Source organism: Crocodylus porosus, unplaced genomic scaffold (genome assembly GCF_001723895.1).
Source record: "Crocodylus porosus isolate Cpor-Errol unplaced genomic scaffold, CroPor_comp1, whole genome shotgun sequence".
Lineage (NCBI taxonomy): Eukaryota > Metazoa > Chordata > Crocodylia > Crocodylidae > Crocodylus > Crocodylus porosus.
The window spans coordinates 37,044,055-37,062,051 of NW_017728931.1; the positions used below are offsets into that span (position 1 = coordinate 37,044,055).

General features: G+C 40.1%; 1 protein-coding gene across 2 annotated transcripts in view; it reads right to left on the reverse strand.

The window, feature by feature from the left end:
- IPO8 (importin 8) overlaps nucleotides 1–17,997 on the reverse strand; it is a 74,293-nt gene that overhangs the window by 38,592 nt on the left and 17,704 nt on the right. For both annotated transcript variants that reach the window (XM_019544613.1, XM_019544612.1), the window contains exons 3-10: nucleotides 16,428–16,584; nucleotides 14,123–14,281; nucleotides 12,395–12,551; nucleotides 9,899–9,988; nucleotides 7,712–7,806; nucleotides 6,023–6,107; nucleotides 2,468–2,602; nucleotides 500–599 (exon numbers count right to left, since the gene is read on the reverse strand). In XM_019544613.1, coding sequence (XP_019400158.1) covers nucleotides 500–599; nucleotides 2,468–2,602; nucleotides 6,023–6,107; nucleotides 7,712–7,806; nucleotides 9,899–9,988; nucleotides 12,395–12,551; nucleotides 14,123–14,281; nucleotides 16,428–16,584 — 978 coding nt within the window. The remainder of the gene's footprint in view (nucleotides 1–499; nucleotides 600–2,467; nucleotides 2,603–6,022; nucleotides 6,108–7,711; nucleotides 7,807–9,898; nucleotides 9,989–12,394; nucleotides 12,552–14,122; nucleotides 14,282–16,427; nucleotides 16,585–17,997) is intronic.

The window sequence follows — 17,997 nt, forward strand, 5'->3', positions numbered from 1 at the left end:
GGTCATACTAGCTTCCTCTACCCCTTGTGGGTCATGCCTGGCCCCCTTACCTCTCCTGTGGGTTGCACTGCCCCCCCAGAGGTCATGCCTGCTCCCCCTACCCCCTGCAGGTCACCAATCTCCTCTAGCCTGCTGAACTCCCAACCCCCACAGCTAGCCCATCCATCCTGACTTACCTGGTATCAGACAGCCATTTTGAATCAATGTAACTTCCCCCTAACACCCAAGAATGTTTGTATTTAGCCAAAATGAAAAACTGAGCTTGGTCTATAGTGAATAAGCAACCTCTTAAAGTTTCACTTACAACTATAGCATGTTATTTAAAAGGACCAATCTAGCTTACATGGTGGACTCTCTTTCAATTACTAGGTACATTTTAAAGAAAACTCATTTTACTTTTAGAATCTTGAATATTGGGTGAAGATATAAAAGCTATAGTGCTGAATAAGGACAACTATAGTGAAAGCAGAGCCCTTAAAACATTAAGTAAAATATCTACCAAATTTCATGCGAATGTACTCATAAGGATCCTCCTGCCAGAGCTCTTCGTCTTCATCTTTGTAACACATTAGAGAGAATATCACTTCTTCTGTTATACTCTATGAGAGAAAAGTCAAATATATTTAAGTCCTAATTCAAAAATAGCTTTTTCCTCTGCAACAAACTAATTTACTGCTTTCTACCTTTTATACAACAGGGAGGTTCCTTTGTCCAGTGCTCCTTTAAATTATTGGTTTCTCACAGGGATAATCTCACAGAGTACATACCTGGCTTTTATGGCCAAGCATCTGATGAAGTAAGTTTCAGCCCACAAAAGCCTATAAGGTGCAAATTTATCCTGCCTTCTAGTTTACTGCGAACTCAGAAAGCAATAGTGATATGGTGATACGGTTTGCAGGGCACAAACCAGTAACAGCAGAACATACTGTTCTGCACAGGGATTTTACAACATGACACTTAGATGAAAGCAGATTTCTTATTTCTCCTTGATCCTCCTAATACTTGAGATTCATCTTCTGATAAGTTACCTAAGCCAAGTGTTTATGCTATGGAAAACATACAAAGAAAACCAATTTATCTTTAGCTGCTCCTCTATATTCTAATTACAAAATATAGGTTAATTTTCTCACAGGCTACATTATCACTTCCTGTCCTTCTAAGGTCACTAGGTGAGTTAGTGCAGAGATTTGGAATGAGGTGTTATCAGTATTCAGATGACACCCATCTCTCTGTCTCTCCGTTCTGCAGGCTCTTGTCCTTATGCAGTGCCAGGCTATAGTGAGGGATTGGACGCGGGTGAACCAACTGAAAATGAATCCAGACAAGACAGAGGTGATGGTCGTACGCAGACCTTATGACTTACAGGTGCGATAGGGACATCTATCATTGATGGGACTCAGCCTCCCTTTGTCACTCAGATTTGCAGCCTTGGGATACTCCTGGATCCTGTTGCTGCACCTGGTTCTTCAGGTGGAATGGTGGCTAGGAGTGCCTTTAAGAAATTCCATCTGGAGAGAAGGCTACAACCATTTACTTCAGGTTCATATCCAGCTACCTTTGTTCATGCTATCGTAACCGGAAGGCTAGCCTACTGCAGCAGTGCCCTCTAACGAGGGGCTGCCCTTAATGACTGTACAGAAGCTCCAGCTCCTGGAACAACAGGGCCCACCTTCTGATGGAGATAGGCTGCCCAAAGAACATAACTCCAGTGCTTCTGAGTATGCACTGGCTTCTAATAGGTTTCCTGGCAAAATTCAAAGGTGCTGGTTTTGACCTAAAAGGCTCTAAATGGTTCAGGCACTAGGTACCTGAGGGAACTGCCTTCTCCCTTATGTTCTATCATGATCTTTAAGGTCAGCTGAAAGCAACCTTCTGTACCATCTTCACACCAAGTTCACTCAGTAAAAATGCATAAGAAATTGTTCTTGGTAGTCATACCAAGACTCAGCTCTGGAACTCTCCCCCTCTAGTGGCACTTCAGAGCCTGAGCCTGGGCATCTTCCATGAATCAAATGTTTTTATTCAGGCAGGTTTTAGCAGTTGGAGTTAAAATTTTGGGATGCTGTCTAGGAAGTTTACTTTTCTTACACACAATTTATTTCAATATTTTTATCTACTGCTTTTTATTGTAAAGCTGCTCTGAGCCTTCTTTCGGGTGAGAGCTATATAGAAACCTAATAGTTTAAATAAATGAATCTTCTCTTCACAAAATCATACTGTGAACTCTACAGTATAATCATATCTGAGCACTAAAGACAGAGCTATAAAAAGAGTAAGACTATGACACCTTAAATAAAAGCAAATGATAAACAGATAAATATAGTAACAAAGCATATTTGTGTATATGTTAGTTTTCCCCTTGTTAGGTTGATGACAAGGTGAAATATTTCAAGTCCCTTGTAACAGATCAGAAGTTCCAATATCATCTGATGACATTTAGTGTTAACATCAGTGTTCTTCCACAGACCTGTATGTGTGGTTTCATCTGTTTCCAGGTTACAGAGTGAATGACCCCTTGGTTCAGATAGTTTAAGATCTGCTGAATGACACGTGGAGCAACATATTCTTTTTGCCTGTACTGGTCTACGATTTTCAAGAGAACCTAAGGGAATAGCAAATTTACTTTTTTTTTAAATGAAACCTGATTATTGCGCCTCTCTCTTACATAAGCATATGAATGCATGCACAAACACGTGCGCACGTGCACACACATACACACACACACCACAAACCTCTTAACAAAGACATAATGATAAGTCAATGTCAACTGAAGCAGAAATTCAGGTATTAATAATTTCTAAATTCCTTCTATCTAAAGATAAGAAATCTTTTATGCATTAAGGACCTAATCTTGAAAGCTTACATACATGCTTAACTTTGTTACCCTGGGGAGTTCCACAAGAAGATGGCTTATAAGAAAAAAGTTAGGTAAGTGCTGAAGTGTTTGAAGGCTCAGGTATTACAAAGGCCTCACCACCCAAGGAACAGGTGACAGCCTCACTTCTACACGTTAAAAAAAAAGTAAGGTACAGAATTTAAAGCTTAAATTTTCAAACTTGTATGTATAAAACTTTCCACCTAAATCTGTAAACAGGATATAAAACAGTGGTTCTCCACCTTTTTCAGATTCAGGACACTCTATCATAACGTTTCTGAATATGGCAGTATCCCAGTTAATAAACACTATTGTACTGCCTCAGCTTACCTCAGTGATTCTCAACCGGGATGATGCCACTACTGGTGCAGCCAGATAAAACTATTCTCTCTAAATTGGTACTTGGGGCTGGTGCCCCTCTGGTCCCTCCAGTGATGCTACTGTTCCTATCAGTGTTAGATTTATCAGATAAACCTAATGATGCACACTCCTCCTGGCAACAGAGGCATACAGGACAGAGACACCTAGCTGGTTCCACACAGATAAAATACAGGAACCACACAGATAAATCTGCAAGTGGCCATAGTGTTGCCACCTCCAGGTGGCACAGTCCCATATGCCTCTGTTTCCAGAAGATGCCATGCAGGGCCAGCTGGGCTGGGAAGGGCTATGGCAGGAGCAGGCACTCCTCTGAAAGCCACTTCCCAAGCTGGCTCCACACAAGACATGTGTGGCAGTTTCACCTGCTGCCGGTAATGGCTGTTGCAATGCCCACATCGCAGCACCCCTGAAAACAACTCACAGCACCCCAGTTGAGAATCACCAATATAGGTGATGTTAGGCACCCAAACCTGAAAAGAGAACCCTAATTGACTTTGCCAAAAACACAGAAATTGAAACAACATTCTTAACTCTGTTACCTGCTGTAATCAATAGACCACATATCTTTCCTATTAACAGAAATGCAAATGAAAATTTAATTCTTTCCTTTCATTCTATAATGGAGACTTGCTATGCTCAGGAACATAAAATATTACAGTAGAAGGAAACTAATTTGTATGAATGACAGAAAAAATATTGTGAGTTACCAAGTATTGGAAACTGACAATCATATGAACAGTAATTAAAAAAAAAAAAAAAAAATCAATGCACAGCAAAATATTCTCTAATAACTTATATCCTAAAGGGCAGTTTGTCTCATAATTTTTCACAGCAGAGTAATAAATCCCTTTGTGATTACACACACCCACACACACAGATACACACATTCTAGCTCATTTTGTCTTTTCTTAGTCTTTTATGCTACATATGCCTTAAGGCAAGGACTGTCTCTCTCACACAGGGTTTAGCACAATGTCAGCATTTAACAAGTAATAGAGTGTAGAAGGCTTAAGAATAGGACATTCTCTACAGGTCTCTCATTACATCTGCTGAAAAATGTGGTGAATCATTAATTTAAGAACCAGAAATGGAAGAGAGACCTCTGCAGATAATTCAGCCCATCTACCTGTGAGGTAAATTGTTTCCCATGATATTTAATCTGGTTTTTTTTTACAGATTTGGGTTTTAAACATTCCAACGAATGGGTTTGTGACCAGTGCCATTGGGAGATTATTTTACAGTTTAAAAAGTCTCACCATTGTACAGTGTTCAAACTGATTATCTCAAAGTATTTTCCTTTTTAAATTCATCCATTACTACTAATTTTACCATTTGTACCTCCCTTAAGGTTCAGCCCTTTCAAATGTATGAGGAATTATCCTATATTCTTCTTAATAGACTTAAAATAACTATAAACATTTAATCTCACATATTTTGTGCCTGGGGTGAGCAGAGGATTTTGATATTTACAAATCTGGTTTAGTTCTGATCTGGAGAAAAATATTTCAAAATTCCCCACAAAAACAAATATGCCTTAGAGTATAGAACCCCTAGGGTTTTTGGTTCAGGGCCCATTTTCAAAGCAGGCTGCCTGCAGCCACAGGTCCTAGAAAGACAGGATGCCAGGGAGCTGCAAACCTAGAAGCCAGCAATTTTTGAACATGGCTTCCAAGCTCCCCCATCATTAGCCCTACCAGGATGAAGGATAATCAAGAGCTGGGGATTCCCAGCTAAGCCAGGAGCACTGAAGCTTAGAAGCAAGATTCATCAGCTTTCCTGGCTCTTCAGGACCCAGCCTGGTGAGCAGTGGGCAATACAGGAACCTGGAAGTCTTTAAAGTCCTAGCTGAGCCAGAAGCCCGGAAGCAATACTGCCCAGGGCTTGCAAACTGCCAGCTCCCCACCAGCCCATCTATCTGGCTGAAGGCACAACAGGAGCTTGAAAATCCTGGCTGTGCTGGAAGCCTCAGAGTTTTTCATAGATTCATAGATATAAGGTTGGAAGGGACCTTGCAGATCTTCTAGTCCAACCCGCTGCCCTGGGCAGGAGAGAAAACTGGGCTCAAATGACCCCAGCTAGGTAATCATCAAGCCTCCTCTTAAAGAAGCCCAAGGTAGGAGCCAGCCGTGACCTACCTAGATCCTAGCTGTGCTGACTGTTTGGGAGTTTAGGTTCCAGAAAAGCTGCTGAGAAACTAGGAATCTGGAGGCCCAGGTTGCGAAGGAGTCAGTTGGGCAAGCTGGCAAGAAACTACGGAAGGTTTACTTGTGTTCGATAGCAGCCTTCATCACAACTGACCCATCTCCACAAAACATCCTAATGTTGGTGAAATGGCTTTCCCCAAAGTAATAACGTTCCGTCAGAGATCTTCATTTTTATAAATTATACCTTTCAAGGTTTGTGTGTGTGGGCGTGCACACACATGTAAAGTCAATCTTGGCTGCTGCCCTCCAAAACACCTCCAATCTTGAATCTTCCTGGCAACACACTCAGTATAGAATCCAGTGTTCCAGGAGAGTTACAACAGACCTGCATACAAAGGGTGGCTTGGAAATGCATCGTTTTCTGAACTGATTCCCAGATGGAAATACCATTAACAGGTGTTCCAATTCATCTCTCACAACTACACTAAAAATTTGGCAAGTTGTTTTTTGCATCTTTAAAGGGGCTGACTGGATTCCTAACATCACATATACAGATGCTACAGGAAGGTAATGCACTTGTTCTGCAGCAGTTATCGTCATAACTCAGAAAAATAATCTTTACCTGTTGGATTCCCACAGCATAAGTCTTTAAAAAGAACTCTGAAAATTCAAAGTATTCTTTTGTGACATTTCCAGGACTTCCATACCTTTAAAAGAGAAGAGAATACAAGTGTTCACATTTGTAAGATAAGTCTTCGTCACCAAGTAATTTATTTAAATGGACATCATTCTAGACCATTAATTTCTTCATAATCTCTATTACTCTTTTTTTTTCAAAAAGCACAGTATTGTAGCCAATAAATAGCTGAACTATCATCACAGGAAATATATTTTATTTTTTATAAAAAATATTCATCCATGCCTTTATACTTTAAATTGAAACATGAGTAGGTGGCTATTAAGTTAGAAAAAAGCTGAACAAATTTTACCGGAAACAACAAGTACTAGCAAACTAAAACCTCAATATTTGGGAGATTAAGACAGTCCTAGTAATTTACAGCATTCAAGAAATACTCAAATGTAAACAGAAGTTGCTTGGACATAACATACGTATTGCTAATATTTCAAGAGCCACTGCACATGTAAAATATACTATGTTTTAATTAATAATAAAGTTTCTAAGCTGATCTTGTTTTTTTACTATAATAGTATCTCTAATAAGTTAATAGAATAGTATCTCTGATCACTGGTAGATAGTGGCATGAAGGCTTAGATAATATTCTACAGAGAATACCATAGTGTCTAGTACTTGTATTTACTTCTTTAAACGTTTATTATAAATATGTTAAAAACAAAAGGTGAAAGTGCAAAAATGTGTGGCCCAACCAGGGGCATGAACATCAGTAACAAACTACCATTTTCATTAAAGACTGAATTTAAGGTGCATGCCATTCCTAACTTTGTCTCAATATTATTTTTGTTTTGCTTGGAGATCCCTTTAAAGAGTCTAAACTTATCTTAGTTTTGGTAAATACTAATTACCATGATGGCCAAAGGATGTTAAGCAGTTAGAGAACTGGTTAGGCAAAAAAAAGAACCAGCCTAACTTCCTTTGACTTGAAGTTTCAAATCCAAACAAGGGCAGCTCAGCCCTTCATTTTTCTAAAAGCAAGTTGAAGATTAGTTTGGTTACCCATCTGATCCGCTGGGTATCAAGGAACTTGTGGCATCTTCTGTACTTGCTGTATGTATGTAAATTCATTACTCTACTAATCTCTTCTTTTCTAGTCTAAATCATCCTAAAAATGTCAAACTATGGAAAAAGCTCTAAATCTTACATAATTAACACACGCACGCACATACACTTCTAATAAACACAATCCCTGTTCATTCCACCTAGCAAAGGAATGGAGAAGTTCCTAGGAAAAGCAGACGAGAACTAGAAATACTCATCTACTCCCTCCATAGTGATTTTCATCCAGTGATCACCAGGCTTTCACAAACAATTTTACCTACCAATATCCCAGTGAAGTATGTAAGCATGAACTCAGTTTCACAGGTGGGCATAGCAAAATACAGAGAGATTACATCACTTCTCCAAAGTTATATACCATATCAGTGATAAAGATAGAAAAAGAATCTAGAAATCTTGGTTTCCAGTCAGCTTCTTTAACCAGTAGAACTCCATTATTTTCTCATCACAAAATAAATAGTACATCGCTAAAACAAATACAAAACACATATTATACATAACAGTATCCACAAAAAGAACTGAGTAAAAGCTTATACTAGTTTTTAATTAGCACATTACCGTTCAAAAAGGCGAGCTACAATATGCAATGCCCACTTCTTACATTTCCACCATACCAGCTCTGGCCTATCATCTTCATCAATCTGTAAAGTCTCCTATAAAAAAACAAAAACAGTGAATATCTACAAAAATTACATTCTAAACACAGCTTACCAAATGTACAAATACAATTTCAATTATTTTTCTTAACAGTAATATCGTGTTATTGGATTTTGTTATAATTCAATCCACAAAATGTTTTATTATACTAAAATGATCTACCCAAAAAGCCTTCATTTCCTGTACGTAATTAGTTATGTTTCTACTTTCATATATTAAATATAACATAAAACAACCACACACATACATGCATGTACCATGCAGTGATACAAAAGAAGTCAAAAGATGATAAGGTTGTAAAGCTAGCAAATGTTAAAGTTAAGATTTCACATGCAGTACTGTTTAACTCCAGAATTCCATGTTACTGCTTGCCTCAGATTCATTCAATGATATAACATATGCACGCATCTCAACTACAGGATCATGCTGTGTATCTTTGCTACACTCAATCGCCTCCAGGCTCTTGGTAGTGTTCCAGCCTCAGTCTCTGAGAGGCATGATTCTGCTTTCAAGCCTCGAGAGTCCAAACTCCTTTTAGGAGCTTTTTTCCACAGATTTGCCTAATCAGAACAGGTCAAAATTTGTAATGTTCCTGATTCCTAGCATTTGCCTTTATCTTATGCTTGTTTTCAATAATTATTGTTGCTGCTTTCCCCTGGAGTGTCACTTGCTCCGCTTTCCAGGAATAAAAATCCTGTACAAAAGTTCTCTTTATAAAAGGCAAATTATTTACTGGGCAGTCCTGCACCTCTGAAAGATTCCTTCTTCCCAACCCAATTCTTTTCAAAGATGTGAGTGTAAATTGTGAAGTGAAAGGCATGCATGCATTCTGTGGACATAATTCTAAAATCCTTTTCTTATTCTTTTGGAATTACCATATCTACCCGAATGTAGGATGGCCCCGAATTTAAGACGACCTTCCAATAATTATATTCTATACATAGAAAATGTATAAATTTGTATAATTTTCTATGTATAAAATATAACTGTTGGAGGGTAGTTTTTAATTCATCCCCCTTACTACTACAGGGTGGCAGGCAGTGGGATGGTAGGAGGTATGAGGAGGTCAAGCAGTTTACCCCCTACTTGTGCCTACCTTCCTGCCACCTCTGCCCCCTGCCTGCCCCCGTCACACTGGGCTCCACCTTTCCCCTTCACCTCTGCCCCACCCCACTTCCCTTCCCCAGCCTCTACTCCCCATTTCCCCCTGCCCTTACCCTTTCCCTGGGCCAGCAGGATCCATCCCTGTTCTAGCCTGAGGCACTGAGCACGGCCCCAGTCCAGCCCCTGTAGCAGCTATGTGGGCTGCATGCTACTGTTATGGGGCTGGACTGAGACCATGATCAGTGCTCCAGTCTGCAATGCAGATGCAGCCTGCCAGCATGAAGCAAAGCTAAGTGAGGGGGAGGGAGAGCAGCAGGTTGGGGAGCAAAGGCTGAGCGGGAGGGAGAAATGGGGAGATGAGGGAAAGAGGCTGCAGCAGGAAGATGGCAGGTTTCAGAGGTGACGGGGGGAGGGATAGACCCAGGCAGGCAGCAGCTGTGGCTGTCTACATCAGGTAGAGGCTGGAGCTCGAGCCACAGCAGCTGCCTGCCTTGTACTTGATTCTAAGACAAGGGGCTTTACTCCCTATGTTAATGAGGAAAAAACCTTCATCTTAGAATCTAGTAAATACAATACTGTTTTTTTTAAATGAGGAGGAGTGAGGATGGAAAGGAAGAACAGATACAAATTTTGTGTATTTACCTAAATGTTCTGAAAATTTTACTACAGGATATTACATATCTGCCTGCTCAAGGTGAGCTTTTGCTACTTGTTTCTGAAAGAAACTGGTTAGCCAGTATGGGAATCCATAAAGTACTTAAGATTGTAGTAGGTACTATGTTTGACCTCACAAGGTCAAAATCGGAGAGCTACACAAGTTGCCTGTATGATCTATGCCAGGCACAAGACCTAAAAATGGGAGTTCAGCATAGATGGCATTTAAAAAAATGCAGATTAATTCAATAATCGCTCTATATGGACCATGTCCATTCCTCTATCCTATAAAAATCAGTGGCAGTCTTTCTTCAGTAAAGTACACCTTACAGCAGGCACATTTCTGTCGATGGTGGTACGGAAGATCTCCATCCACTGAGTCATGGTCTGATTATTCACCAGCTGAAGAGGCAATGCATACTAAAAGAAGAGAAGAAAACAGAAGCAAGAACAAATTAATTTTCACCAAAGAATACATGAGACATATCTATACTTTTCTGAGAAACTGTGACTTCTCTTTAAATGAATTTGATTTATTATAGCATAAGAAGAAATATCTGAGTTTTAAATGAGCTATTTCAGGTCCTAGTAGCAGTCTGGCTGTGTCAGCACAGGGCTCAGTATGGGTAGGCACCACTGTAATTCAAGCTTCAGGGGATTTCAGCAGAAAGCCCAAAATTTATTGTTTTCCCCAAAGCTGGAAAACTACAATTTGGCCAAAAATGGCCTGAAACCATGGGGGAGAGGGAGAGCGGGGAAACAAGTAAAAAAAAAAACAAGCTCGCCTGAAGCACAGAGAAGAAAGGCAGCAGAGCCCCAGAAACATTGTGGAAGTCCCATGTGTTTACAGGAGTAGCCTAGTACAGTCTGAGCCCCTGCCAGGGCTCAGCCAATCAGGTTGTTCAATTTCCTGGTTTGGGAGGGAATTTAAAAACCCTGTCCAGAGCAGAGCAGGTAAGTACTAAGTATCCCCTGCCCTAAAGGTGGCTGGCGCAGACATGCCAGGTGCCTGCCCCCACCAGTCAGGTGTGGGGCACAGGGTGCTCCTGCCACAGGGGTGAGCCCACTTTTTCTCCCACCGAAGCCTGAATTACAGTGGTCCTTAAGTATGGGCTAATTTATCCATGGATGCTGCTGTGGCTAAATTGTAACTAGTATTTTAAAGGCTGATTGTGAAAAGTTCAGACTAGAGGAAAACACATCAACTCAACAAAACAGACTGATTAGAAGATAGAGACATTCTGTATCATTCTCTGCTACGCTGAGATATAATAGATAAGTTTGCCTAGAAGTTAACAGGCAGCGTTATCAACACATCAAGGACACTCAACTCTCTCCCAGCTTTGTATAACTTGTAAGATATGGCAAACTGTGTCAGTAAGTGTCCAACTAAGATTGGTGCACAAATAAGGACAGCACAGAAGCTACTGACAGTGCCATCTAGACAAAACTGAGACAATCGTAAATTGGAGACATGAGCTAAAGAATATCACAGGGATAATACTTGCTCTCTTAGCTGAAGTTTGCAACATAAGTATGGAGTTAGATATCTGTTCCTTTTGGACAACTACATCACGTTAGTGATCAGGGCAGCTTATCAACATTTTTCACTAAGGAAAATGTTGCAACTTTTTCTCATCAATGTTGACTTTGCAAGTCTTAGCCAGACCTTTGTCACCTCAAGACAACTACTGCAATGTGCTCTATAAGGGTCTACCTCAGGGGTGCTAAAACAACAGCCTGTGGACCAGGTCTGACCCCCAGCACCTTGCCATCCAGCTTGCAGGACTCCCCATGACCCTGCACAGTGGGTCAGGTCCACAGGATGGCACAGGGCTTGGTCCCAGTGTACGGCAGAAATGCAGGGCCCTGAGAGTCCAATCCCTGCATGTGGGATTGCATGGGGGCAGCATGGGGCCCTGGGGTCCAATCCTGGTGCATGGGGTCAGATTCAGACCACAGACTGGCCTCATGCCCCTCACTTGGCCTCCAGGGCCAAAAGGTTGAGCATCATTGAGCTACATAATAAATCTATTTAGAAATTGAAACTAATTCATATACAGCAGCAAAACAGACCATTAAATTTATCTCATTATAAGTATGGACAGTTTTCTGGAATCTGCACTGGCTGCAGACTGATCTGCAGGTGAAATTTAAGATGTTGCTCTTGATCTACAAGTTTAGCAACCTGCCTACCTGAGAGAGGGACTACTGACAAGACATTCTCTGTGAAGGTCCCTGACTTCGTAACTTGCTCCTCCTCCTCCTGGTACAGGACTGCTCAAATCTTCTGATCTTTAGAGCAGTGTCATGAGCTAGGATTTTAGGGGACCCTCTAAAATGCTGGCATAGGATTGTTAAATAAGTGTAACCCAATTTTGTTGTCCCAAATTGCTGGCAGATTAATTTGATACATTCAGAGCATCACCAGTTTAAATAAATTTACCAGGTTGCCTTTTGGAAAGTATAGTTGAGTCTTTGGATCTACTGTCATCATTTTTTCTCCTACAACCACCAAACAGTTATACTAATCCTCTATGGTTGCTTTAGCACTGTAAAACATATAGCCCCTGTTTTAGCTGTCATATTCTAAATGCGCCTCTCTTACCAAACTCAGATCACCTTAGTAGACGGAGAATGCAACAATGAATAAATGTATTAAACATTTTTAAAAGAAACACGCCTGTTAGAGGATAAGTATACTAACTAAACAGTGACAATCAGATAAACAACACTCTCTAGGTACTCAAATAGTCTCAACACCATGGCATGAGTGCCCCTCACCAATTTCAAAATTCAGAGTGCTCCATCTGCACAGAAGACTACCTGAACAAGTGCATAGAAGATTTTTAAGATCTGTTTTTGAAGCAGTACAGAGTAATGGGAGTTATCAGGAAGAAGATGGATCATCTGCTGCTGGATCCGAGGCAAAAATATTTGCATTGCTGCTATAAGAGGATCGCGTTCCTCTGCTTTCTTGTACCTGCAAAAGATGACAAACATGCCTGTCTAAGGTTCGAGCAATCTCTGTTTTAATACTATCTTTGGGCTACTGATCTAAATACTCTCCCTCTAAAAACAAAAATTTAATATTCATTAATATAGCATTTTTTTCATTTTTCCCCTGTTTGGGCTTCCATCTGACAGCCCAAATAATAGTGCAAATCCTTTTGTCAGATAGAGATACAAAAAGACAAAGTTATGTAAAGTGAATGCCCCTACCACTAGGGCTTATTTCATTTTCTTTGCTACTAGGTTGTAAGCCCCTTGGAATTGCAACTAAGACTTCTCATATGCTTATATAAGGCAAAGTCTTATGTAACAGGTGCTGAATATATTAAAATTAATATTCATTAACGGTGAGACATAGCTCTGCTTAACTACATTCAGTTGGGTTCCTTTTTAATTTATATTTGTTTTTGTGGTATATGTTTAAAGAATTTTGAGAGAGAACTTTGAGAGAGACTGATTATCTGAGATACCTCAATGTCTATGTCTCCAGCTCACTGAAGCAAGTATTACAGGGCTCAGTATCTCTGAAAATTGGGCCCACCATACAGATAATACTGGGTAAAAATAACAGCAATTAGAGTTACCAAGAGCCAGTAGATGGCTCTATACGATCTCAAAGAAAAAGTATGATGAGGTTCTTTACTCTCCAGAGGGCACTTCAGCAATATGGGTAGCTAAAAAACTGTTCTCTCAGTTGACAAAGCAAGGGCCTGAAAGCACTGAAAGAGGCAATAAACTTGTGGGAAATGGTAAATATCAGGGTAAAGTTGTGTGGCTCATTACTTTCAAGTTTTGCTCTTTCTATTCCCTAGCTTCCCTCCTGCCCTGCCACGTACCTTCCAGAGCTAAACCAAACTGAAGGCAAGTCCTGAAATTTTACAAGTTATCCACTTTTCAAAAAGTGGTGTTTCAGGCATTTACTCATGGAATAGCTTCAAAGATGTATATACTGCACTTGGCAATACAATATGTCCTGTTAACTCTGACCATGGCAGATCCATGGCATTTCATTTAGTATAAAGGCTGCACTCATACCTTAAACTGAAGTTTTTCCTTTCACTTCACAACACTGTTGTGTGCAGATTCGCCTCCTGGCTATTGCTTCTCAGTCAAGGATGGGCTGCATTTCAGTTACACAATAGCACAGAGCTAATGTATTTATTTAAATTTTAAATTAAAGTTTTTGAGATAAACTCTCTCCCCTACCCATATGTTGCTTGTCAGATTAGTAGGGACTACGTCTTTATGTGTTTGAAAGGTACACAGCCAAATGTAGCACTATCAGACCACAGTAAATGGTTCTACTCCCAATTTGTAAAACATTTTGGGATCTTCCAATCAAAAGATGCTACATCAATTTAAGATAACTTGCTTGTGAACAACTAAATAAGATATAATAGCCAAAGAAAAGCCTTGAGAAACAATCAGAATTTCCCAGCATTTGTCTGAATTCCCTACATAATCATCAGTGTTCTTAGGTAAAGGAATTGACTGAGACAAAAAAAATTCTGATTTCCATTCTGTTGATGAAAATCCACTTACTCATATGTCTTTACCAGCTGATACAGGCACAGCAGGCTGCCAAGCCAGCTTCCACTGTTCTGAGATTGCAAATAATAGCCTATCTTGTCTACCACTGCTGTCCAATGGCCAGGAAAGTCATATTTAATGATAGCACGCAGGCACATTGTCAACTGGGCCCTAAAACATGAAGGAAAAATAACACATCATGAAATAAAGCTATAGTAAGCAGTTTATACTAAAGGGCTAACGGCAAACTCGCATTATTAATCGTAGCAGTGTACTAGCAGATGCATACTTGAGAATATTGGAAGCTTTCTAAGAAAAGGGAAAAAAAGATTGTGACATGAAGCACAGACTTCCTCCTCCCACTACTATGGCAAGCAGAAAACAACAGAGGCACAAAACATGATGTAGATCTCCATCAGTGTTGTTATCTGGCTCCAGTAGTGTTGTTTGGGGGTTATGTATTATTGGTCACATCAGAATCCTTCAGGTTGGATGGTCTGTGAGCTTGTTGTCAGGATACTGTCAAGTGATCCTGTGCCCCTAATGAGCTTGTTATTCCAAAGAGACTGCAAGCTTTCGTTCTTAATAACAAAAACTCAGCCAGGTCTTTTGTTTCCAGAAACAAGCCTAGACACTAGCATTCATGACCAACTGACATATGCACAGTACAGACCTGAACATAACCTTTAAACCCAGTACAAAGTAGTGAGGGTTCCCAGGCCCCTTTTTGTGCACCAATCAAAACAATTTCATGTTTACAGAAAACACATCCTAGTTCTTTCCAATGAATGCAATCTTCCTACCACATATGGACACCTGTAGCCAGGTTACTCTGATCTCTGTTCTAGTATTCTGTACAGGTCTCAACAATTCATTCTCTATCTGCTAGCTGAAGGCTCCTTTAAAACTAATTAGCTGTTTTCCCCAGTGTTTGTTTGCAATCGATATACGGTATGTCTAGGTATACCATATCTGAGGCCTATTTCATTTCATGTTGTTAACTGGGCCTGCATATGATTTGTATTTGCACTGATTGATGGTTGTGTTAATCCATGTTCTAGCGAGACCTACATACAACTGTTACAGTCTACATCAAAATGATTTTGGAATAACGGCACAAGAGACTGTCAGCCTCCTTTTTATCTGCTGAACAGTAACACTACTTGCAGCAGCAATACAAGTTTCCCTACAGTGAGCTTCTACCTTTGCCTGGAGACACCATCTCTACAAATGGAGATCCTGGTCCCAGGATGGCCATTCACTCATTTGTTTTCTGGTAAGACCGCAAACAAGGAGACCATCTACTGACCACTGCAATATTTACTTTTTCTAAAGGTTGGACACATGTCCATAGGACTCTGGCCCATGCCCCATCAAAGTCATTTTACTTAGGCAATGAATGGTCATAAACTGATAATAATCCTACAGATTCTAACCATTCTTCTTGCATAGCCACAACAGCATTTCCTAACTTTCCTCAGCCATGTTTAGATCATAACCTTACTAGGCCCAGAGGGGTGCCTTCACACATACTGTGCTGCTCTGCACACACTACCACACAACTGGAAGCAGTCTAGCTGCATCCACACAGTGCCAGACAAGAGCTAATTAGCAGTACTAATTAATCTGCCCCCAGAAGTTTTTGGATGGGTTTACACTGCTTCCAGTCAAGCTGTAGCACAAACAGAGCAGCATAGAATATTTGAGGGTACAACTACCATACACAAAAAGCTGGCAAAAAAAAAGGAAGCAAGCTTCACAAGTAGGTATAAAAACAGTGAAAAGGACTTGAGGAAAATCTGTTCTCACGTTATAATGTGAAGGGCAGAAAATCAGTGGCTGGCTGAGATCACCAGTGGGGCAATCCCATTCACCTATGTGCCTTGAAATTGTAGAATAAACAGGATGTAATCAGAGCAATTGTCAGAGTTGCTTTAAACTATCTGTGCTTTACAGTAAAGCTCATCTTTGTGAACAGGAGACACAGGTTAAAACACAGCCAAATCTCACCAGAAAGAGCGAGAGAGCGAGCAAGAGACAGAGAGAGAAGCAAGCAAATTCTCAATGCACCATACAATGGAGTATTCAAACAAGAGGGTAAACCACATCACAAAGCTCTTATGCAGGTGGTTGTGCTTCTGAAAAATGGATGGACATAAACATACTAAAATGGATTATTACAATTTTATTTTCAAACCAATTACATACTTCAGGCACCACGGTGCTGCACATACTCATACTGCTTTCAAATTGAACTACGGGTTCTGACCATCTCTAAAATCAGGTCTTGGTGAATATTATACATAACATAATGTACCTCACTAAGTCAGGAGACCGAATTATTCCTTCCACAATGTTATCGCGAATTTGCTGGCGATCATTTTCATGAATGTTGAACGGAAACACTGCTTCTCCCGGTGGTGGCTCCCGATCTGGCCAGTACTGCGTAACCATGTTCTTCAGGTAAATGGCAGCTAAGTAAGAGAATAAAGTTAGCAACTTGAAAACACATGTTTAAATGAAACTCTACACCAACTCCAAACCATTTCCCTGCTATGTATGGAGTAGCATAAAATGATATGAAACTATGGAACACCACTTGGAAAAAAAGCTAAAGCCTACTGAATGTCTGTCCTTTATCAATTGTGATATACAGAAGAACTTCAACACTGGACCCTAGCTTCTCATCACTAGAAAAAAAATACAGGCAACCCACACTTAGTGCTCTTAATTGGTTCCTGAAAAACTGAGTGTTAAGTGAAACGAGCGTTAAGCAAAACCAAAAGTATTTGACAAGCCAAGATATGGACTGCAATTGTTTTTAATGACCCAAGATGGCGACCACGAACATTATAACGAATCTCGCTGAGTGCTAAATGAAATCAGGTATCAATTTCAAATAAGCGTTATAGCGAAATAGGACTAAGTAAAACAGCATTAAGCAGGGATTGCCTGTAAGGATCAAATTGTTGAACCTCAATAGAGCGCAGAAACATTTTAATCAACTCCTGCTGAGCAATATTTTTTTACTATAATAGACTTTGTTAAGCTACCCCAAGAATTTATCAGCCTCAGCACAAAACCTACTCATCTGACATTTGCTACAATTATGATGATTGGAAGTTTACATTAATTCAACCATTCAACCTCAATGAGTCGTTTTGCAGGGCTGACTTAAAACAAATCATAATTGTATGCATAGTCAGAATGCTCTACTTGGGGAAATGCCTGGGCAAAATCAGCAAACTGGCACAGAGCCTACCTTGTATTCAGACAACAATGTCTGTTGTAAACTCCCTAATTTTAACTCATTAGTAAAGTCTCTGTGAACTCTTGGAAATGCTCCCACAATCTCCTATGTAAAGTCACTAAAAGTGCTACCTGAAAATCTTCAACTGAAAATAAACAGCACTTACACTTTAAAAAAATATAGTGTTTTGCCCATATCTACTTTTTGGGAAACAAGGGAACCGTGACATCATTTATTCTTAATTAGCCTTTAGAATACCATTCATCTTTGCTCTTCTTTTTTTAGTCAGTTCTTGAGTAGGGCTTTAAGGCATAAATCAGACATTGCAGGATAGAATATTTTTCTCAGTGATTGAAAAGTGCAGTATTTTAAAAGAGGAAACTGGATGTAAGAAAAGCCATGCCTTGTTTACGACAAACTAGGGTATTCAGACAGAAAAAACACCACCAGAATTAGGGTGATGATCATTCAACATGATAAGCTAAAATAGTGGTGTTTACCTCTAGCCTGTGGGCCTGGCCCATGGAGCCGTATCATGCAACCTGTGGGTCTTCTCACAGGTCCCGAAATTTGGCAGTGGGGGAGCAGTAAAAGCATTAATTGCTCTCAGAGTTGCAGCACTGCTCCCCTGCTGCCA